General features: G+C 42.9%; 1 protein-coding gene across 2 annotated transcripts in view; it reads left to right on the top strand.

Moving 5' to 3' along the window:
* The window catches only part of ARHGEF28 (Rho guanine nucleotide exchange factor 28), a 311,363-nt gene that overhangs the window by 188,314 nt on the left and 98,726 nt on the right, over positions 1 to 24,323 (top strand). For both annotated transcript variants that reach the window (XM_086699008.1, XM_025924359.2), the window contains one exon: positions 21,619 to 21,740. In XM_086699008.1, the coding sequence (XP_086555134.1) occupies positions 21,619 to 21,740 (122 nt within the window). The remainder of the gene's footprint in view (positions 1 to 21,618; positions 21,741 to 24,323) is intronic.

Raw genomic sequence — 24,323 nt, 5'->3', positions numbered from 1 at the left:
GATTTAAAGAACTGTGTACATATTCAGTATCCAGTTTCTGCTTCTTTGGTGTTTGTTTTCAAGTGGGTGGTTTTTTTGTTTGTGTTTGTTTTTAATTCTTCACCTAAGAAAAGTGTTCCATTTTATACTCTTGATTTTATTTTATTTTATTTTTTTTTTAAATTTTTTTTCAACGTTTATTTATTTTTGGGACAGAGAGAGACAGAGCATGAACGGGGAGGGGCAGAGAGAGAGGGAGACACAGAATCGGAAACAGGCTCCAGGCTCTGAGCCATCAGCCCAGAGCGTGACGCGGGGCTCGAACTCCCGGACCGCGAGATCGTGACCTGGCTGAAGTCGGACGCTTAACCGACTGCGCCACCCAGGCGCCCCTATACTGTTGATTTTATAGTCGTTCTAAGAAAGGGATTTTAAGGAAGCGATTTAAACAAGAAAGCCTGTGTATCTCCAGGGGATATAGTCCTACATTAAAAAGTTTATTAGTAACTACCAAGAGTACAAAACGCTTTACTGTCGGAGGAAAAGTCATTTCTTTGTAGCATGATTAATAACGCAGTCAGTTTATACCACTTATTCCCCCTTGCAACTCATTCTTATCGTACAGTCCTTGGAAATCAAGGGACAAGTTCGCGTTAGGGTGCAGTGAGGTATCCTGAGTATTTACTGCACCATCCCCGGCCCTGTTGTTTTCTGAGGTTTACCAGAGCAGGAAAGGTAGTCCTGCATTCTGCCCCTTACCTTATGTGGGGAGTTATGTGGTTATGTTTTTAATTCAAGGACAAGGGAACATTTTCATGAGCTTGAAGGCAGAAGGGATGTTTCTGAAAGTGGACTGTCCCTGTAGCATTGTTAGGGAGCAGAATTCTGTATTCTCTAGAACAGGATGACCTACGGAATCACCCTGGGCGAATTTTTGCTGAGGAAAATGGAGGCTGGCACTTGTCAACATAGCTGGTTTGCCTCAAGGACCTTTTTCCTTCTAAAATAAAATAGAGGGGTGATATTTCTGTGTGTGTGTGTGTGTGTGTGTGTGTGTGTGTGTGTGTGTGTCCCCTTTCTCTTTGGCTGGGGTCAAGGCCACCCCCAGGATTAACATTGGTTAGGCATCCAGGGGTGGTAGAAAGCCTCAACCTTAACAAAGTCCCCTTACGGCTCTGCTACCATCCTTGAAAATCTCGTACTGGGGACTTAAAAACTGTTGTACAGGGGCGCCTGGGTGGCTCAGTCGGTTAAGCGGCCGACTTCGGCTCAGGTCATGATCTCGCGGTCCGTGAGTTCGAGCCCCGCGTCGGGCTCTGTGCTGACGGCTCAGAGCCTGGGGCCTGTTTCAGATTCTGTGCCTCCCTCTCTCTGACCCTCCCCTGTTCATGCTCTGTCTCTCTCTGTCTCAAAAATAAATAAACGTTAAATTAAAAAAAAAAAAACAACTGTTGTACAACATTCCACTTTTCTGTTTGAGTTTTAAAACTTAATTTCTTCTTTGGGGCAAGGGACCATGATAAATGCAACTTACCATTAAATCGTTCAGGAGGAAAAACTTTACCTGAGAGAGAACACAAGCACGTGCATGTAAAAGCAAGCTCAGGAACATACAGAAAATGGAGTAAAATGTTAACAGTAGGTAAATCTGGGTAACGATAATATAATGGTGTTCTTTGTGCTATTTTTCTAACTTGTCTGGAAGTTTGAAATTACTTCCAAATAATTAAAAAAAAATGTTTTTAATGTTTATTTTTGAGAGTGACAGACACACAGACAGAGCGAGCTGGACAGGGGCAGAGAGACAGGGAGACACAGAATCCAAAGCAGGCTCCAGGCTCTGAGCTGTCAGCACAGAGCCCGATGCGGGGCTCCAACTCACAAACTGTGAGATTATGACCTGAGCCGAAGTCGGATGCTTAACTGACTGAGCCACCCAAGCGCCCCCCACCACCCCGAATAATTTTTTTTATAAACTTCTAAATTACTTAAAGTGGGGAGATACACTATGTCATTAATTCTTTGGAGCGTTACTCTGGTATGGTGAGAACTGCTTGAAGGCAGGTTGCTGTTCTGTAGGATTATTAGATCTTTGTGCTCATTTAACCTCGTTCCAGCTTGGGGAATAATCTTCGTATGTTTTTGTGCCTGGCAGACTGAGTGGATGTCTGTGTTTCTGGGGACCTGCATAGCCTCACAACCGGGAGAGATGTGGGATTAACGATGAGGAGGCCGGTGGAGAAGTTTGTGAGTCCCCTGGGGGTGTAGGGCACACATTAATCACGCTGCCCTTTGAAATCTAAAATTGGAACACAGCCAGTGTGAGGTACAGCAAAAAGTCACAACATAGCTATGTTAAACTATATTAAACTCAGTTAAAGTGAAAGCTGGTACTTGGGATTCGAGAATCATAAACTATTTGCAGATAATAAATGACAAGTGGAAATAAAATTGATAGCAGAGAATCGTCTGTGTCTCCTGCTTGCTTTTTTCATTAAATGATGATGGCCGATGGGCACCTGGGTGGCTGAGTTGGTTAAGCATCCGACTCTTGATTTCAGTTCAGGTCATGATCTCATGGTTTGTGAGATCACGTACCCATGTCGGGCTCTGTGCTCTTAGTGCAGAGTCTGCTTGGGATTCTTTCTGTGCCTTTCCCCTGCTTGTGCATGTGTGCATGCTCTCTCTCTCTCTCTCAAAATAAATACACTTAAATGATGACGGCCTAGTTGTGAAGAGTGGGTTTGGTCACACTGCAGTGTTGGCTCGACAGAGTCCCAGAACCATATGCCTTAGAGGTGAGCTGGTCTCCCTGCCTCGTTTTATAGATGAGGGTTATGGGCCCAAAGAGGTGAAGTGATGGAGAATTATGTGTTCAACAGGCATTTCCAGAATAGCAGGCATTGTCGTAGAAGGTGAGGCAAAGTGGTGAACCCGACAGGCACTGTCCCTGCTTACAGGGATCTTAGCACTAAGGATGGATGGCACATCTCACAACACCTGGGCATGCTATGTCTGTATACTGGAAGAAACACCAGGAAACTGGATTTTTTTCAGCCCAGTGGCCTGTTTGTGCCAGAACTGTGGTCTCTGGTCTCTTGTAGGGTGACCTAATTATCATCGGTCTTTAAAACTAAGGTGGCTTGTATTTCTTGCTCTTTCTTCTAGTTATCACCGACATCATTCTTAGAAGCTAAGTTCTGGTCACTTGGGAAGTCAGGAAGGAGGTTTGGAGACTTGGGATTTCTGCCTTATTAGCAAACCTCTCGTATTTTGTTGGTAATACTGGTTTTTTTGGTAAATATTTATTTTGAGATAGGGTGCACAAGCAGGGAAGGAGCAGAGAGAGAGAAAGAGAGAGAGAGTAGAGAGAGAGAGAGAAAGACCTAGAATGTGAAGCAGGCTCCAGGCTCTGAGGTGTCAGCACAGAGCCCGGTGCAGGGCTTGAACTCGTGAACCATGAGACCATGACCTGAGCCGAAGTTGGCTGCTTAACCAAGTGAGCCACCCAGGCACCCCAGAAGTATTCTCTTTTATTCACTCTGATTTCTCTGTCCTGATCCCCCTAGTTAGTATTCTGTCTTTTAACACTCCATCTTGTCCTTATTATCACCATTCTCTCATAGACACACATACACATTCCTGGCTTGTTTAGAGAGCTGGGAAAATAGAGAAGGTTTGGTAAAAACAGGAAAGCGAGATGAGCAGAAACCCACCAGTACCTACATCCACTAAAAAGTGAGTATAGTGCTTTCTTCCCCTCATGCTGCCAGCATGGAAGAGAAAAGGACTAACGTAGAAGCAGTACCTTTGGAAATGGCCACGTCTAGAAGGGAATGTGACGACGTAAGCGGAGGGTGCAAGCGTTTAAAAAACAAGCTGCCTCAGAAGTATCCTGGGATTCTTGAAAGTTGCCCCTTGTCATTTCATGGCCAGGACAGGCTGTACTGGGAGCCGTGTGGTTAATGATTGGGGTGGGCTAGAAACCTTGACCGTTCTGCTTCAGAGACTCGAGGAATGCCTGGACTCTTGTTTCGTTGGTTTCGGTAGGAGATTGAACCAAGGAAATTAATGTTTATAAATCAAAGGTGAAAAAATCCAGGGATTGGACCTTACCTAAGTTAACCATAATTATTCTTCAGTCTGTAAGATGTATTCTTTAATTCGCATCACCAGGGCCCAGAAAATGTTCAACTGTTCTTTGTGCGTTTCATCCACTTAGGCAACTTCTGGCACTCTCTCCTACTCCAGCTTATGTCCTGTGCCTCTCTAATTACACAAAGTATGAAAGAGGGCTTTTGCCCCCGTTTGCTCGTGAAAAACTGGTCTGCCGTTGCCAAAGGAGGCAGTGCCTATCAGAAAGCTTCACAACCTTGGAGAGCTTAGACAGTACCATGTTTTCTGTAGCTATAGTCAAAATAAGATTTGTGTGGCACTTAATTAATCCTCACAGCCACTGTTAACTAAGCTGTGGTAGGCGCCCTACATAAATGATACCTGATTCTCGAAATAACTCTGTAAGGTGGCTACTACCTCTGGCTTCCAAGCGAGGAAACCGAAGCTCAGTGAGTTTTAAAGTGATTCCTGTGGCTGTGCTGGGAAGTGCAGGGAACAGTAACCAATGGTGGAAAAAGGAAGGAGAGTGAATACACAAGTGATGTCCAGATAAAGTGTTTTTCACGCGACTTAGTTTGTGAAAGATCTGTATGTTAAATAGGTGCAGTTATCTGCTTCATTTATTTGTTGGGGGCTGTGAGGCTCATAGTAGGAGAAATGAGGGGTCCAAGATCAGCGCTAATAAGTGAAGAGCCAGTCCTACATCAAGGACATTGACTTGAGAGGTTTCGTTCCTCTCGGGTTGTTGTACCCCTCTTGGTGGAGGAGAACTTCCGTGAGTAGCTCCCTACATTCAAAGGGTGCCATTTTGTCTCGCCATATTAGCTACTCCCTCTTCTGTGAATCATTGACTAGAAAGAGAAGTAGCAGTGAAAACCCGGGAGGAGCAAAGTGGTAGAGGGGTTTCTACGTCTTCGTAGATCGGTTCCCTTATGTATATAGTGGTGCCACACATTGTCGTTTGGGTGGGAAGAGATGAACAGATGTGTGCCGCGCTGGGTGCTGGGCTGAGGAGAGAAAGAGGCAGGGTGCCTTGAGAAGAGGATGGGATGGGGGAGCTTCCAGTGTGTCCTGGAAAGTTCACAGGTTTGTCTCAGACAGAAAGCTGAAGTTAGAGGGAGTGAGTTTGCTGGCAGTGGAGACAGAATCATCCCAGCACTGTTTGGGCCTTTCCTGTGAGCTCATTGAGGAGGGCAGGTACATAGCCTGAAAAATAATCCCCTGATGCAGTGAGTGTTCAAAGTATGATGACATTTCAACAGGTTGAAAGGTAATTTTGAAAGGCGAATCTCTTGTATATCATGGCCTTACTCGTTCTGGTCCATGTTTTCCTTTCTTCCTTTCACGAAGTTTCTTTGAACATACGTGTAGACTTCCGTGTGCCTGTGTGTATTCAGTTCTGGAATTCCCCAAAAGGATGCCTGACCACCATCGGGGGAATAGGTCACCACAGAAATCCTTATTGAGGAAGAGAAACATTTTATTGAAGGTGACATAACCTGCTAAGATTTTGTTGGTTCACAATGAAGATACTGTCTAACTGGAGAGCAGGGCGGTTCTAATTTCAGAGTCTGCTTGGAAACCTTGGTCGGCAGAGGAAAGGATGCCAGTTACGAGCCCCTTGCCAAACAACATAGGGAGCCTCATGGCTCCCTTTAGTTAAACAAATACTTGGCCACATATTTGAAACTGATTTTTTTTTCTTTTTTTTTGGGGGGGGGGTGGTTTAAATTCTTGGGCGAGGTGATTTCTACACTAATCCCTGTAAGTGGAAGGGAGGAACTATTCCAATTTATTACCCCATGGTTAGGGACTCCTCCCTACCTCTGAACTTTGGGGCAAGAACTAGTAGTTGTTTATTCAGATATATTAAGGCAGAAAGTGATAAATCCCATAGAAGTCAGGAAAAATTACTGTTGAAGTTCAAGGCAAAGAGAGCAGTTCAAGCTGAGGGATGTTGGTTTGAAAGGGCTGTCATTTTAATAGCCTGTGGTGACCTGGTGGGGTTTTAATAGGTAAGTGATCCCTCCAAAGGGGCAGAGTCAGACTACAAAGAATGTATTAAAGTGATGGAACATATCCCAGACTCATACACTGTTGACTCCTGGGGTTATGGACATGAAGAGTGACGGCAAATGTTGCATTGGCCTAGATAATTATTCTTGTCTGCCTACCATCCTCCTTCCCTTTGCTGAACATTCAGATTATTTCGAGGGTGGCCCCTCCACTGCTCTGGCCATAGGTCCAAATGATGCTGGCACCTTCTCATGTGACCTTGCCTTCTTCGATGCGGTGGGCTGGGCATCATCCCACTCAGACTGAACCAATCATAGCACCTCTCCTTGGTCATTGAGAGTCCCTCTTTGGGATTCTTCGGATTGGGGTTAGGAGGGACATAGCGCCTTTCATGAGAGGCAGTGCTGGAAGGTGGGAGTAGAGGCCATTTGCTGGGAGAAAGCGGTCTGTGGTAGGAGGAAACCCTGCAGACTAAGTGTAAAGAGAGAAGCAGTTGCGTGATAAGGTCCTGCTAGGTTCCAGGCCCTTGCTCTCTTCTCTGAGGTCCTGTTGTGGCCCAGGTGCCTCCCTCTCAAGGCTTGGTTGTTAAATTCCCTTGGTTCTGTGACATGTCCTCACATGCTTTCAGTAAATCTTTTCTCTCCCTCTTTTATTTTTATGAGATTATGTATGTAATCTCTCAACTCGTTCTGTAAGACACAACTTGAAGGTTTTTTTTTTTGTTTTGTTTTCTGCAAGACCTCTGAATTCCCTGAGTTCATTCTTCTTAAAAATTTTTAGAATTTATTTTCTCATTATGATAAGTGTACTCTTTAATCCCCATCTCCTATTTCTCCCATCCATCCATCCACCTCCCCTCTGGTAACCATCGGTTGGTTCTCTGTAGTTAGAACTCTTTCTTTCTTTCTTTCTTTCTTTCTTTCTTTCTTTCTTTCTTTCTTTCTTTCTTTTTTTCTTTTTTTTTTTTTAGTGTATTTTTTTTTAGTGTGTGTGTGTGTGTGTGTGTGTGTGTGTGTGTGTGTGTGAGGGGGGGGGCAGGCAGAGGGGCAGAGAGAGGGAGTAAGCAGGAATTCTAACTAAGTAAGTAAGAGGAATTCTAAGCAGGCTCCTCACTGTTAGCACAGAGCCTGATGCGGGGTTTGATTCCATGAACCGTGAGATCATGACCTGGGCTGAAATCAAGAGTCAGACACTTAACCCATTGAGCCACCCAGGTGCCCTGTGGAGTCTGTTTCTTGATTTGTCTGTCGTTTTTGTTCCTTCACTCATTTATTTTGTTTCTCAAATTTCACATATGAGCGAGGTCATATGGCATTTGTCTTTCTCTGACTTTGTTTGCTAAGGATTATAACCCCTTGCTCCATCCATGTTGTTCCAAATGACAAGATTTCATTCTTTTTAATGGCTGAGTGATAGTCCATTATGTATATACAGCACGTCTTCTTTATCCATTCATTGATTGATGGACAGCTGGGCTGCTTCCACAATTTGGCTATTACGAATGATGCTGCAGTAAACTTATCCTTGCCACTTTGGCTTTTGCATGTTTTTAGAATAGCCCCTTCATTAGTGCGTTGCAGCTAGTATTGAATGTCTCACGCTAAGACAGTGAATTCCTTGAGGACAGAGCCGGGTGACCTGTTTTCACAACTCTACTGCTTGGATCACAGAAAGCAGGCAGTAAATATTTAAAGCATATTTTGGCACAGATTTACTCACACTATACTCAGATACTTTTTCATTTTGTCTTGGTTCCTTTATTTTGCCTGTAATAGATCTGATATTGTTATGAAGTCCTATACTCCAGACGGTGGGGAGGGGAAAGGATGTATTTTAGTCTAATACAGAAAACTTGGTATGATGCGATAATAGAAACCATTATTTTCGCTGCTCAGTCTCTCCAAGTAAAAGATCCAGTTTATCCAATTTCTTTCTGATCCTCCTCTTTCTGGCCAAGCTGCTATAGAATGTGATTTTTCTGGTGAGGATGGGGGCATTTAGAAGAGGCCTAATTTTTGAATGTCCCATGGGTCCTCCTGGTATCTGCTACAGATCTGCTGGCCTGGGCTCTTCCCTAAGGCATGAATGTTTTTTTTTTTTTTTTTTTTAAATTTTTTTTTTTCAATGTTTATTTATTTTTGGGACAGAGAGAGACAGAGCATGAACGGGGGAGGGGCAGAGAGAGAGGGAGACACAGAATCGGAAACAGGCTCCAGGCTCTGAGCCATCAGCCCAGAGCCCGACGCGGGGCTCGAACTCACGAACCGCGAGATCGTGACCTGGCTGAAGTCGGCCGCTTAACCGACTGCACCACCCAGGCGCCCCGGCATGAATGTTTTTTATGGGGTGCCATGACATCTTTGACCAATGTCCTGCAACTGTATCCTCTCCCTGGTGTTAGTCTAGATTTCTCCTGGTGACTTCTCCTTCACTGACTTGGCCTCACCCTTGTTATACTATATAAAACTTGGGATCTCTGTCCCAGGCTGCTGGCTCGGGTGTTTCTCTAGAGATATCTGCTCCAGGGTCCTTTCCTTGGTGCCGTGGCGGGTCCGTGGCAAGCCACAAGTACTCTACCCAGCCATTAATACTCCTCTCACAGGCCTGTAGGATCTTAGGGACCCATTCCCCCCACTTAGGCAAGTGGGAGCAGCTCGGGAAAGCTGGCCCTGCTGCCTGACCTCACTCTCCCACTGTGTGTTCTTGGCAGTGGTTTCCCTTGTGATGGTGTTTCGGAGCCCCATGTGGAAGTACGAAAGCCCATCAACGCTGAGTTCCCCCCAGGCAAGGAAACCACGTGTCTCATTTCTTTGATCTCTTTTGTCCCTGCCAATGAAAACCCCGTTACAAATTCTAACAAATGTCATATCCAGCTATCATTCATACTAATTTACCCAGAGGTTTCCAGAGTTGCTCAGGATTCTGAATCCTTTCAGAAATCAAGTAGAGTTTCCCATCTGGGAGAAACCCAGAACAGTCAGGAGGAATGTCAAGCAGTGCTTGGCTTTCATCATTGATTGATTGATTGATTCATTCATTCAATCGACATGTTGTTGAGCACACAAAAATAAGTGAGAGGCATGTGGAAGCTGGTAAGAGAGTCGATTTTAAAAGTTCTCATCACAAGAAAAAATATGTGTATGACGATGGATGTTATCTGGACTTATTGTGAGCATTTTGCAATATACACAAATATCAAATCCTTGTTATTCACCTGAAACTAATGTCATTCATCCCCCCCAAAAGTGAAGGGATTTACGTTTTAGTGGAGAATTCTCCATTTCATTAACATAGTTCCTTTTTGGTAGTGGAACTTAGTTACTTTTGGGGATGTTAAGTGGGGCAAAAACACATAGCTCTACAGATGGGTGCTGGAGAATTCGAGCTCCGTGTGACTTCTGAAGTGGATATAATCATTTTTATGTGCCATTGGTTTTTTTTTTTTCTATAAAATAATCCAGGATATGAATTATTCATAGGGTTTCTTGTGATGATGACCTATAGGAGCATCTTCCTTATCAGTTAGTTTGTATTTTTTCTCTACAGTTAACAGGAAAGGTCTTGTCAAAGTCCCGCCAGTTTATTTGACGTCTTTCACTGCTGTCCTGGTGGTTGTATGATGTGCTCCTTTTTTTCCCCCTTCGGTTTACTTAGTGCTCCTTTGTGTAGACTAACTTGATTTAGGCCTCAGCTACATCAAGAAGGAAAGGAATTGCTGGGCCACCTGGCTGGCTCAGTCGGAGGAGCATGAAACTCTTGATCTTAGGGTCTCGAGTTCGAGCCCCATGTTGAGCGTAGAGATGACTTAAAAAAAAAATAAAAATTTTTAAAAAAGGAAAGGAATTGCTGGTTAAGTCTAATCACAACACATGACTGAACATGTCCCAGATAGCTTGGGAGAAGCCAGGGTGGAAAGGGTGGAAAAAAGTTACATAGTTAAACTGCTTTTGCACACATAAACATAGGTGCTCTTAAAGGCTACTTTGTGTTACTATAATTAGGAATGAGAACTTGGAAAGATTTGGGAGAAAATTGTTACTGTTCTCTAAGAACAATGTTTTCTTGCTCTCTTCAGCCTTCTCTGCATCCCCCACCCCCACCCCGTGCCTCTGGTGTATGACCAGGAAAAGGCCTATTCTCTTCTTGGATAATTTTGATAATGAGGTCTTTCAGAACAGCAGAATAGGGCTTCTTTTAGGATCTGATTTTAGAGTACCGAGTTGTAACTTGTTATTTAGAAAGGCTTTTAAATTGTTGTTCTGAGGGAGAGGGCTGGAAAAACAGCTTTCACCTCAGCACCTTGGGAATCCCTTGACTTTTGTCCTCACTTCTTACTGTTAACAGAATAGGTCGAGAGGTCTGATCTTATCCCAGGGCTCCCTTTTCTTTCACAGGATCCCAGGAGGCTGAGGAAGTTCTGAGGATGAAGTAGGCATTTGGATCCACGTTAGAACCACTCTATTTTGGTAGATAGAGGTTCCCTGCATTCTCCCAGGCATGCCTTGGTGTACACGTACATCTTCGAGTAACTTCATTTTACATTATGACCCCCAGGAAATTCCTGGGCTGGGGATAATTTTAGAATGTGGATGGCTCTTTTCTGTAACCTCAAGTCCAACTCAGAAGGATGAGGCCAAGAGATTTTTCCAGGCCAAGACTAATATCAGGAAAATCCTAAGAGAAACTTTTAGAGGAAGAATAAGCAAGGAGATAAATGGCAGTCTAGCCCTGAAAATGTTCCTTTTCACTTAGGACGGTGAGTGTTTTTCATCCTTGTGGAACACCCGGAGACCATTGACAGAAAGGGCTACTGTAAGTTTCAGAATTCGGCAAAAGTTCTCTTTCAGGTTGGGAATCAGGGGCTAGGGTGCTGCAGTGAGAAAGGCTGTCTCATTGGGCACCAGTTGCATTCTGGTTCTGTCACTTAATAGCTTTAGTGGGTTAGTCATTCTCTTTGGGCCTCACCTTCCTTGTCTACAAAGCCAACACGATAACATCTCAGGTGGCTAGGGAGAGTTGGGCTCGCAGATGGGCCAGAACAGTCCTATGTACTCCTGCAGAAAACACTTCCAATTAATGCATTTACATGGGTATTATCTGATACGGTCGGTTTACTGATTACCTGGTATTTTGTCTGAGATTCTGCAGCCGTTCTTTCACATCGGCACATTTTTTTTTTTTAAATTTTTTTTTTCAACGTTTATTTATTTTTGGGACAGAGAGAGACAGAGCATGAACGGGGGAGGGGCAGAGAGAGAGGGGGACACAGAATCGGAAACAGGCTCCAGGCTCTGAGCCATCAGCCCAGAGCCTGACGCGGGGCTCGAACTCACGGACCGCGAGATCGTGACCTGGCTGAAGTCGGACGCTTAACCGACTGCGCCACCCAGGCGCCCCACATCGGCACATTTTTAAGACACAGCCTATTTCTTCCTTTGTTTTACGTGTAAAAACGGTTACTGTTAGAACTCGAGAAAATCTGGAAAGTGAAGAGTTGAAATTAAAAGCCACTTTGTTGTACTCCATTCCCTAGAAGAGAGCAGCTAACATCTCCGTGTATCTTTCCAGTCTTGCTCTCAGTTACCTTGTACGTTGTTGTGTGGCTGAACAAAATGAAATCCTCTACTTACTGTTCTATGAATGTTTTCTCAGTGAGACTCAGACTGTCTTATTCCGGCAGCAGATCTACAGAGGCAGAAAGCATGGGCTCAGGAAGTGAACAAACACACGTAGGCACAAGTCATATTGTAACACATTAATGAAAGTTCCTGATGGGAAAATGCCAGACATTGCTGAAATGCCATTTTATTTAGCTCAAGTGGGATACTCCGTAAGCCCAGTTATTAAATAAAGTATTTTGAACCAGCTAGCAGAGTGCCTGCGTGGAGCTGCCGTTGACTAGTTTGGGGAAGTTATTTAAATGGCACCACGGTTTCTTACTCTGTAAAATGGAAATAAGAAATAGTACTGTTTCAAAGGATCGTTCTGAGGATCCAATGAGCCATTAAATGGAAATGATACAGTGCCTGGTTTAGAGAAAGCATCGTATCAGCGTGAGCTGTAATAGCAGTGTTATCTCGTATAATTACCTGTTATAGAGCAGGTGTTTAATAGATGCTGATTCTTGGAGTACCTAGTGTTTTTCTTCTCTCCATTTTAATGTTTTGGGTTTCTTTCCCCTGATCTTCCTAGTACCTTTACCTTGCAAATCTGCCTGATCGTCCATTGTTCCTTTAATAAAAGAGTGATCACTTTTTAAAATAAAGAGAAGAAAGAGGAATTCTTGGGCTGCCGCTGCCCGCGGGCACGTCGGATGGTGTTGCACAGGAAGCGCCTGCCACCTGCAGTGTTCGGCACAATGGGAGAATCTGTTTTTTAGCTCAGACCCCCACCAGGAAGTTGCTTGTCCTACCAGCAGGAACGAAATAAAACTTCTGTCTCCAGAGTGTGGTACATCAGATAGGACAAGACACAGAGGGAACAGGCAGGAAGGGCTCAGAGAAGGAGAACAGCTTGTGGCTGTTTAGAGCCTGGTTAGGGGACCTCCTGGGGAAGTGGTCTGTAATGACTGTACTTAAAGATGTTTTTAAGAGCCTGAGATGGAGGCTGAGGGACCTGGGCAGGGCCCAACAGGTAGCACGGTGGCTGGTATTCAGTAGACACTCAGTAAATGTTGGAAAAGGGAATGAAGGAATGAATGGAAAAAATAAGAAAGCAATACTCCCCTCACAACCAGGTGTAGAGCAAGAACAGCTGAGCAGCTCGCAAGAAAACTTCCAGAACCTGAGGAAATTTGTCAGGTGGGGAAGGAATAGTCTCTTAGCTGTACCTGGTACAAGGTTTCTCTTCCTAATGGAGAGTATTCACGCCTTCAGATAATATTTATTAAGTATCTCTTATGTACTTGACATAGTTCTAGGCCCTGGGGATATAGTGGAGAAAGCATTCAATGTCACTGTTCGGAGGGAGTTTACATTTTAGTAGAAGGAAACACAATTTATAATATATACATAATGTGTTAGGTGATGATTAATGGTATAAGGGAAAAGAGAACAGGTGGTTGGGGGAGGTGTTGTTTTATATACCTAATGGCCTGGGAGAGCCTGTTTGATAAGATAGCATTTGAGTAAAGAGCTGATGAGGGGCGCCTGGGTGGCGCAGTCGGTTAAGCGTCCGACTTCAGCCAGGTCACGGTCTCGCGGTCCGTGAGTTCGAGCCCCGCGTCGGGCTCTGGGCTGATGGCTCAGAGCCTGGAGCCTGTTTCCGATTCTGTGTGTCTCCCTCTCTCTCTGCCCCTCCCCCGTTCATGCTCTGTCTCTCTCTGTCCCAAAAATAAATAAACGTTGGAAAAAAAAAAAAAAAAAGAGCTGATGAAAGTGAGGAAGCAAAGCATCTGGTTATCTAGGGGAAGAACAATCCTGGTAGAGAGTATAGCAAGTGCAAATGGCCGGAGGCGTGGAATAGCAAGGGCAGTGTAGCTGGAGCAGAGTGATCAGTAGGCTTAAGAGAGGTTGTGTGAGTGTGGAGAAAGGGCAGATTGGGTAAGTCTGATATTGTGATTTCTAGTAGGAAGTACATATTTGGGCTTTCTCCTGTTTCTGGCAAAGAGTTCCTAAAAGTCTTAGACTGTCCTAAGTAGTGAACGTGATAAAGACGTGACTTTTGGACCTAAGATATGGGGGCTAGTTGCCAGGAGAGCGGGCCATGTGATTAGAAGGTTGGAACTTTTGGTGCCCCCCAGCCCCGCCCCTGCCTCCAGGGAGGGGGAAATGGGCTGAAGATTGAGTTCAGTCACCAATGGCCAAAAAAATTTATTTTAATGTTTGTTTATTTTTGAGAGACCGAACACGTGCACGGGCAAGAGAGAGAGAGAGAGAGCGAGCGAGCTAGCTGTAGAGGAGAAGAGAGAGAGGGAAACAGAATCCAAGCAGGCTCCAGGCTCCCAGCTGTCAGCGCAAAGCCTGACTCGGGACTCAAACTCATGAACCCCGAGATCATGACCTGAGTCAAAGTGGGAGTTTTAACTTACTGAGCCACCCACGCATCCTACCAATGGCTGAAGATTTAATCAATCAGGTGTATGTAATGAGACAAAGAGGCCAGGATTCAGAGAGCTTCTGGATGGAAAACAGAGGTGTCAAGATAGCATTGCACTGAGAGAACATAGAAGGTCCCCATGCCTTGCCCTATGCATCTCTTCCACGTAGCTGTTCCTGAGTTATATTCTCTTCTAATGAACCAGAAGTTGAATTAGTAAAATGCTATTCTCAGGTCTTTGAACCTCTCAGGCAAATTAATCACAGCTAAGGAGAGGGGCTCACGGCAACCTCTGATTTATAGCTAGTTGGTCGGAAGTATAGGTGACAAGCTGGACTTGCATCCGGTTGAACCGGGGGGTGGGGAGCAGTCTCCTAGGACTGAGCCTTTAACCTGTGGATTCCGATGTTATCTCTGGGTGGAGAGTGTCAGAACTGAGTTTGATTGTAGAACGCTCCATTGGTGTCTGCAAGTTGCTGGCGTGTGTGGGGATATACCTTCCTCAGACACGCCCTGCCCGTGTTAAAGTGGGTCCTAGAGCCATCTTAGTAAGTAAGGCACGGTAGGTTGGAGTAAAGTTTGGCTTGTACTCAAAATGACATGGGTAGCTACTGGAGAATTTTGCAGAGTCAAGACATGATTTGGTTTTCTTTGTAAAGAGATTGCCTTTGTATGTTGCAGAGGGCAGGTTGTCAAGGGCAGAAAAGTGGAAGCGAGGGGGCCAGTTAAGGGGACAGTGATCTTGCAATGGGCTGGGCACGAGATGGTGGTGACTCACCTTGGCAGGGCAGTGGCTGGAGGTGGAAGGAAAAAAAAGGCCGGACTGTGGATCTGTTGGGTTGTGAAAGAGAACAGTCAAGGTGACTCCGAGGAAAGGCAGAGTTGCCCTTCACTGTGAGGAGCACGTGGAGAAGGGAGAAAGTCAGGAGTTCTGTTTTGCACTCGCGGATGTTGGACAACTCTGTGGAGATGTTAAGGACAGGGTTGTGATTCAGGGGAGAGGTTGGGGTCGGAGATGAAACTATAGGAGTCATTATCGTACAGTGATCTGTGAGACCATGTTGTTAGATGATCCAGGGGATGTGGGAGGGGGAGAGAGAAAGGCAGAGGGAATGTGACGATTGATCCTAGGACCCTGCAACCTGCCAAAATTTAGAAGATGAGGGAGACTGAGAAGGAGAGGTGAGAGAGAGAGAGAGAGAGAGAGAGAGAGAGAGAGAGAGAGAGAGAGAAGGTAGGTTTGTCCTGGAGGCAGAGGGGAAAAGAGCAATGAGCTGTGTCCAATGCTATCCTAGGTCACATAAGGTGAGCAGGGAGAACTGACCACTAAGTTCTGGGGGCACAGTCTCAGTGGGGTGGGGGTGCTGGGAACTGAACTCTCAAACATCCTTTACCCATCTCATGGTGGTTAGTCGTTCTCAATAAATCCTTCTGTATGCATCAACTGCTGGGTTTAAAGCACAGTTAAACGAATGGGTGAGGGAAAGAAACCAACCTGCCCGGCCAATGTAAAGAGATACCAGGACCGAGAGGCCCTCTGCTGACCGTGGCAGGCAAGAGCTGGGCCCCCAGAGTGGGCCAAACCCGGTCAGCAGCACATTTGCAAAAGGCTGCCTTAGCCGCCTTGGTTCGTGTCTGGGTGTGGGTCTCTTACATAACCAGGCAACTGGGCCGCATTTTCCTTAAGCTGCAAGGCCCTTAGCTTAGGGAGGGAGGGTTGGGTTTCATTAGAACTCAGGTTGCAGAGGCCCTGCACTGGTCCGTGCTATTAACTATTCCCTGCCCACTTGGAGGTAGTTGTAAATATCAGAAACAAGAGAGGTTATTTGCAGCTGCTTTTCCCCCCTCTCCCTCTTTCTAGCTCCCCTCCCTGTGGGTGAAATACATTTATTCACATTTGTCTCTCGTGTTACCAAACCAGAGCGTCTAGTATAGCAAAGAAGTGCTGATGCAAACTTCTGTTTCAGGGGAGTCCTTGTAGAGTTGCATAGATCACATTACAGAGCAGGGAGCATAAGGGGAGACGAGAATGCTGGGGACCCACTTGGCGTTGGTGTTTATTCTCTAGGCACTCTGCAGTGAGAACCTGGCCCAAGGCCACTTGATCATGTTGGAACATCATAGTTTCTGAAATCCTTCCTTTGTTCTTGGGAAACACTGTCTCTGATTGTCTGCCTTTATTCTTTGTTCTTTTATAATCTCCCCTCTTTCGTGAGCTTTCATGCTTGAGTTGCTGCAGGTAAATCTTATGGACAGTTGTTTAACTTTGTTTTTTGGTTGCCATTTTCAGGATGAACTCGGCAAAATTTCTTAACGTGAGCTAAATCTGAAGTACGGGAGTTACAACGTTTTAAAAGCTCTTCGTGTAGGAAATGGAATGTTTTGAAAATTCCAATTTCCTAGGGTTGGTTTTAAACATGTAGAGTTAGAACCAAGGTAGACATCATATTATTAAAGAAGCAAAACTATGGTAAAGTATCAAAACCATACAACCTCATTTACTTGTATGGTAGTGGCGAGCATTTATATAGGGCTTACTTTGTGGTCAGATCGTGTCCAATCAGTTAAAATATTAAATCACTTCATCCTGATGATCATCCTAGGAGATAGGTTATCATACCTGTTTTACAGATCAGGAAATGGAGGTGTGGAGAGGTTGAGTAACTCGCCCAGGGTCACACAGCTAATACATGGTGAAGTAGGGCTTTGAATTCAAGCAGCCCAATACCTTTGCTCTTAATAAACTGGAGTACGTTGTTCTTTGCCAGTTTAAAATTTGCAGCCATTTGGATGGGCATCGAGTTTTGCTTACCTTGTATACAGTCTTTGAAGTATTGGGTTTACTACCGAGTAAAAATAAATGTTATCAACAGAACTGTAAAGTTAACTTTTTGCTAAGAAAAATGGTTTTAAAAAGAACCTAATTTAAGGCAAAGAGCTGATTTTCTTATTGCAAATTATTTCTGTATGCTAATTGAGAAAGGATCTGAAGGATGTTCTTTTTTGGGGCAGCAGTTTTTCTCTTAATTTGCTACTAAAGTGAAAGGTATGAAATGTATCTTAAATCTTGAAAAGATAAGAAAAGCTATTGTAGCTTTTTTCTTTTAATTTCTTTTTTTTTCTTTAAATGACTGAGGCAAAAAGAAATTAGCCACTTGGCTATATGTAGCTGGTGATTATTTGAAAGTATTTTTGAAGACTTTTTTTTTTTTTCCTACTAAATCTTACTCTGGTTTGAAGCTCATTAGATATGGTGACTAGCTTTGAAGTTAATAAAGGAGTGGAGATCTTGTAAGTGTGTCATCTTCTGGTTTGTTCTCCTGTGTTCATTTCTACATCCCATTATCCTTTGGTAGTCTTTGGCAAGTTGGGACTCTGGATGCTTTGTGGAAAAAGTCTTAGGGGTCAGTCTTCTAAATTGTTGCATTGAGTGACCCAGAAAACCTACATGGCAGATTGTGGATGAGAGATCTCGAGAGGAAACAGATTTTCCATTGTCACTAATGTCTTCTGATTTTGTACAGTTATGTTCCCTCCCCCAACCCCCACAAAGAGTGATTGTCTCGGTGGAGTCATTACCTGAGTGACAGGGTGATGAGCTGGTCTAGGCAGCTTTTCCACAGTGTAGGGGAAGTTCTCCTGGGCACTCTTGGTCTTGGAGATTGGATCCCAACCTAACATGAGATGGCATTGAATCACATAATAAGGCAAGTATTTGCTTTGCATTTTTCTTTTGGTCGCTCTGCTGATTCAAGGAGAAAGTTCATTTTGCACACTGCTTCTTGACCACCTTTCCATTCCTTGCGAATTTCCCTTCATCACAATGAGCGAGCAGCCCTTGTAGGGCGTCAGCGTTGATGGGCAACTGTGTTCAGTCAGAAGGTAGTTACATGGTTTTAGTGTGTATAATTCTCTTCGGCTTTTTATGGGGAATACTAGCTTTCTGTTTATAGTGAGCATAAAGTGTTTCTTTCAAACTTCATTGTATTCAGAGTAAAAAGGTGAGTCAATCTAAAAACAAGTACTAGAGAATATAATAACACAGGTAGTAAGTAGCTATGGCAAAATTGTGAATTTGGTAGAGGAATGACACAATCTTGGGAACTACTGGTATAATATCTGCTGTAATTTTTACAGCAGATCCCGTTTCTAGTTTGAAATTACTGGGACTAGATTGGTTTTAGAATTTAGCATTTTCAGATCTTTTTGGAATAATGCTTACATATATGATATGACTGGCAATGCCATTCTCCAGTGTGGTAATATTTCTGCAGCAGAATGCATGAGTATTCACACCAGATAAGGTAAATAAAAACTCTGCATGGCCTCATATGGATTCAGGTCAGATTTTGCACCAAATATGTTTGTGAGCCAAACTGATACAGAAAAGTTTTGATTTTAAGAGCTTTCTCGATTTCAGAATTGGAGATAAGAGATCATGCACCTGTCTTTGTTAACAAGTGACATCGTCTTCTAAAACACCAGTCAAATTATGAAGAAAACAAATTAAACCCCAGTTTGGTCAAAGTAACCAAAGGAACTCGGCCATCTTGGAGTTTATTTTACTGCTTGGTTTGATCTTACACATTCTGACCTGCTGCATAGGGCCAGGTAGATTTGTTTGGGGGGGGGGGGTGGCGGGGAGTGGGGAAGGTGAATGCGAGGATAACAAAAGTAGTTCTTAGTTCTGTTCATCTTTGAAGTGAGGGTCAGAGTTTTGACAACAAAGCTCTTTCTCTTGGTAGTTCATAACATGGATTTTGGGTGACTGGTCAGTACATTCACTGGTACCACACAATTTGTGGTGCTGTTGCTTTTGGTTCTATGTTTTTAAGATAGAATCCATCAATTGTTTGCAATTGTTTTGTTGAATGTCTTGTTCTTAGTCTAGTTACCGATGAAGTCTTAAATTTGCCGGTGATAGAAGTGGCTAAAAAAAGGGCATAACCGGCCCCCCAAATGGGGTGGCAGAAATACCAGGTGCATTATAGTGTGTGGACTTAAAAAATTCTAGAGCAGTTAGAGGGCACGTTGAGTTATTTATGATTGTTTTTCACACATTCTGTAAAATGACCTATAAGCAGGTATTTTCTTCAGAACACATCGAAAGTGTTTTGTCAGGTTCTTGATTTATAATCTTTGGAACATGCTTTTTTAAAAATTTTGTGTAATTACAATGAAAGTGTATGGTAATTGATCATGAAGATTACGCTTGTGAAGAATTTGTGGGTGTGTGTTAGCTATTTAAATAAATTGATAAAAGAAGACGTTATGGATGTAAGAAAATGCGTCCCATTTACACTGTATATTTACTCAAGGAGCTTGATGAAATTTCATTTTGGTCTTCTGTGGTGAACAGGTAGGTTAAGAAATAGAATCTAAAGCTGATGCTGTTTGGCTCATACAATTGATGTATTTTTGTCACTTGCATAATGTCATCCAGCAGTTTCTAAGAAAGAACAATTTTTTATCCTAGTACATCAGCCCAACAGTTAATAATTTTTTTTTTTCATTTTCTCATGCACTCTCATGGGCTTACCTGGGTTATATGTTATGATACAGATAGGACGGGCAGGGAGATCATTGCCATTTCTGGTGAAATGGCAACACTATTCATTTTGTACCCACTCTAGAACACTTGCTGGAGTGTCAGGGAAGATGACATTTGCTATAAATAAAACTTTGAATCCACACTATTAGAGTCATTTACAGACATGGGTGTTCTATTATTAATATAGCACTAAGAGAGTATTATTAATATAATTAGTACTATACCTTATGGTTAGTATCAATAATCTCACATTGAACATGCTTGAAGTAGCTATTAATAACGGAATATAGTATCAGTGACAATTAATATTTATTGACCTCTTGCTAAATGCTAGGCATGTGTTTAGTGCCTAACATGTTTGAACTCCTGTAACCCTCATACCCTATTACAGGGAAAGCATGATGAAGATCAGCTTTTATAGAAGAAGAAACTCTGTTAAGGTATTGGGACATTAAGTAATTTAACCACAGTCACAGGAAATGAAGCATTCTGGCTCCACTGTGTTTTATTGCCTTCAACCTTAGGTTCCCTACAAATATGGTTGCACCGCTCTCTTTGGGATTCAACTTTAAGCAACCTCATCTATTTGTAACAAAGCTGAGAGCATAGAAGCAAGTGAAAACAATTCTGTAATTAAAATAGCAACATTCTCTAAGAGTGTGCACAGTCAGGCTGTACAGAACTACTGGACGTTGTACTATTTTAGGTCTGTTAGTAAAGGGTATGGAGCCCGGACACTGGAGTGGAATCCAGGGTTTGTAGTTCAGGCACTGATGCTTCCAAGTTATTAAGTGAGATGAATGTTAATCTGTTAGAAATTGAAAGCACGGGGCGCCTGGGTGGCTCAGTCGGTTAAGCGGCCGACTTCAGCTCAGGTCATGATCTCGCGGTCCGTGAGTTCAAGCCCCGCGTCGGGTTCTGTGCTGACAGCTCAGAGCCTGGAGCCTGTTTCAGATTCTGTGTCTCCCTCTCTCTGACCCTCCCCCGTTCATGCTCTGTCTCTCTCTGTCTCAAAAATAAATAAACGTTAAAAAAAAATTAAAAAAAAATAAAGAAATTGAAAGCAAAAGTCTAATGATTTTATAGAAATCTCTTTTGATTGGAAAAACAGTGCTTGAAATGGGCACATATTTATCTATTCATGTCTTCTGCCCATCTCTTCACTGGATTATTTGTTTTTCAGGTGTGGAGTTTGGTGGGTTCTTTATGGATTTTGGATCCTAGCCCTTATTCCGATATGTCATTTGCAAATATCTTCTCCCATTCTGTCAGTTGCTTTTAGTTTTGTTGATTGTTTCCTTTGCTGTGCAGAAGCTTTTTATCTTGATGAGGGCCCAATAGTTCATTTTTGCTTTTATTCCCCTTGTCTCCGGAGACCTGTCTAGTAAGAAGTTGCTGCAGCCGAGGTCAAAGAGGTTGCTGCAGCCAAGGTCAAAGAGGTTGCTGCCTGTTTTCTCCATATTTATCTAGTACTGTTCTGTAGGCTTTAAATAACTGGGAAGGTTTGGATGTAGAATAGAAAATACATGCATGTAGATCTTAACATGTGAATGAATGTGTTTAAAAAACACAATCTGCGCTTGTTTTTGTTGTTGTTTTACGGTTTGATTAAGAAGGTAAAGTTTGAGGGGCGCCTGGGTGGCACAGTCGGTTAAGCGTCCGACTTCAGCCAGGTCACGATCTCGCGGTCTGTGAGTTCGAGCCCCGCATCGGGCTCTGGGCTGATGGCTCAGAGCCTGGAGCCTGTTTCCGATTCTGTGTCTCCCTCTCTCTCTGCCCCTCCCCCATTCATGCTCTGTGCCTCTCTGTCCCAAAAATAAATAAACGTTGAAAAAAAAAATTAAAAAAAAGAAGGTAAAGTTTGACTGTAAAATAAGTTCCATCTACTCTTTTCTGTCCCATTTTCATTTTTCTGCTAGATCACTCTTTTGATGTCTTCAAAAAATCCAAGCGTTCCCCAGCATTCTCTGCTACAGGCCAGCTCTCTGACGTGCTGAATGGTGGTGATGAAGTTTATGCCAACTGTATGGTGATAGATCAGGTAAGGTGTGACTGATGTTACAAGAGGGATCTTGCTCTCTTTCCAAACGCTGAGTAACTGGGAAATATATTCAGCCTTGGTTTGCATCTCTCAAGATTTCAGCCTGAGGGTGGCCCTGGTGATGCTACAGTAGAGCCTCCTCATATGAGCATTTAACTTAAGTTCTTCTTTCCATTCACAGCACACATTAACCCATCATGAAGCACTACAGAGAGGGATCGTGAGACACTGTCAAATGAGAAGAGTGTGAGAGCTCTTGTCTTACAGCCAAAATAGGAAATGACAGTTGGAAGCTTATACACACACACACACACACACACATATATATGTATATGTATATATATGTTAAACATACATATGTATATATATACATAATATATATATTAAACATTTATTTATTTTTGAGAGGCAGAGACAGTGTGAGCAGGGGAGGGGCAGAGAAAAAGAGGTTGACACGACCTGAAGCAGGCTCCAGACTCCCAGCTGTCGGCACAGAGTTCAACATGGGCCTCAAACTGACGAACTGTGAGATCATGACCTGGGTTGAAGTCAGCTGCTTACCCAACTCAGCTACCCAGGCACCCCGGGAAACTAATATCTTCTTTACAGCTTTTCAAAGTAACAGTGTGTGTACAACCTGATTCGACAATAGTTGTATTCAAATCCAGCAAACGGTTATGAGCGAGAGCTTGACGCTAGCCCCATACAATGTTGCCATAGAAATCACTTCTTTAATCCTTACAACGCACCTGTTAACATATGCTAAGGTTATATAGCTTCAATATTAAAAGAGAATGGTATTGGGGCGCCTGGGTGGCGCAGTCGGTTAAGCGTCCGACTTCAGCCGGGTCACGATCTCGCGGTCCATGAGTTCGAGCCCCGCGTCAGGCTCTGGGCTGATGGCTTGGAGCCTGGAGCCTGTTTCCGATTCTGTGTCTCCCTCTCTCTCTGCCCCTCCCCCGTTCATGCTCTGTCTCTCTCTGTCCCAAAAATTAAAAAAAAAAAAAAAAAAAAAAAAAAAAGTTGGAAAAAAAAAAAAAAAGAGAATGGTATCATACTCCTGGGAAGTTAGAACCCTTTAGAATGCCCCATCTATTCTCTGGCAGAGATTGGTGAGTTAGATCTCATAGAGGCATGTGGTTTGAATGATCCTCAGATTTTAATATTTATAAAAATTAATACATAGTTTTAGATCTGAAGATTACTCTGCACACTAATTTATGGACAATTTTAGGCATTTTCAAGGGTAATTTTGACAGCATATAATTTTTGCCTTATCCACAGACCTCAAAACCTAATGTCCAGAAAAGGTGCATCGTATATATGCTTATTGAGCCCCCTTTTGTTGTTAGTATGCGTATTACTTATAGATGTTTTCTGTGATACATACTTTTCTGTCTAGTAGATCTCAATTTCACCCCGAGTCAAGTATTTTGGGTTGTTTTCCTTTTGTGTTAAAATCATTGTTACATCAAATCATTGTTACATCATAAATGGCAAAGATTGGGATGATACTCAGAATGACAGAGGAACCAATAAATGAGAACGGAAATTAGTTGTAAATAGCTGGTATAGTTTTTTTTTTTTGGCATAAAGCAGCTGAGTGTCAACCCTAGTTACAGAAATCTAGGATGAAACAGAGTTTAGGACAAACAGGGAGTTCTGGGGACATTCTTTGAAGACACAGGGAAATTGGGTTTGGCGTGCTCTAGCGACATTCTGTTTCTAATGGTTGTGGTATTTTCTCAGCATTTAAATGAAATACTACTTGAGTTCTTATCTTTTGGCTCTGAGCCTTAGTGAATACTGCAATATTTCCTTTTACTTCAAGTAGCTAAAACTGTACATGACTCAGTATTACGTGGGGGACACTTGTGTTCTTGCATTAAGCATGCAAAACTTCCCAAACCAAAGATGAGGTTAGGATATAATTTTGTTTGGGGAGATCTTGAGATAAGTATTGCTTTAGTAATGTGAAGTGTGAATTTCAAGAGAACTCAAATAGCCTAATCGATAAACTGAAATGGGGCTGGATTTGTGCAACGAAAACAGAACTAAAACTACAAGTATGAATACAAATCACAAAGTTCACTCTGTCAGTGGGGCATAGTTATATGGTTTCTTTTACTTTTCCTACATCGATTTGAATAGCAAGGATAATATAAGAAGTCCAAATTCTGCATATTTGAAATACTTGCTATCAGTATCTGAGAAGAATCCTGTTTAATTTCTTTCATCTGCCCCAGCCTGGCACAGAAATCTAACTAGATTGTGATGAGAATCTTATTTGTGATGCTTTTTCCAGTGAATTCTCAAAGTTATCAACCTATCTGATGAGGAGATATACATGGTAGAAACTATTTTGCAAATTACTCTGTCATATAAACTACTTTGAAAAAAATCCATTTTATTTGGACATCATTTCAAACCATAATTTAGTACAAAGAATACATGTATACTCTTTATCAAAATTCCCCAAATGTTAATATTTTACCACATTTTAGGGTAAATATACTCTGAGCATGTGTTTGTAGATGCAAATGATGAAAATAAGTACATAAATATTAACCATTTAAGGCAAGT

Source organism: Puma concolor, chromosome A1, assembly GCF_028749965.1.
Source record: "Puma concolor isolate L17-30 chromosome A1, mPumCon1.1.hap2, whole genome shotgun sequence".
NCBI classification, from domain to species: domain Eukaryota; kingdom Metazoa; phylum Chordata; class Mammalia; order Carnivora; family Felidae; genus Puma; species Puma concolor.
The sequence above is the reverse complement of the archived record's forward strand: the minus strand, read 5'-3'. Positions and strand labels throughout refer to the sequence as shown.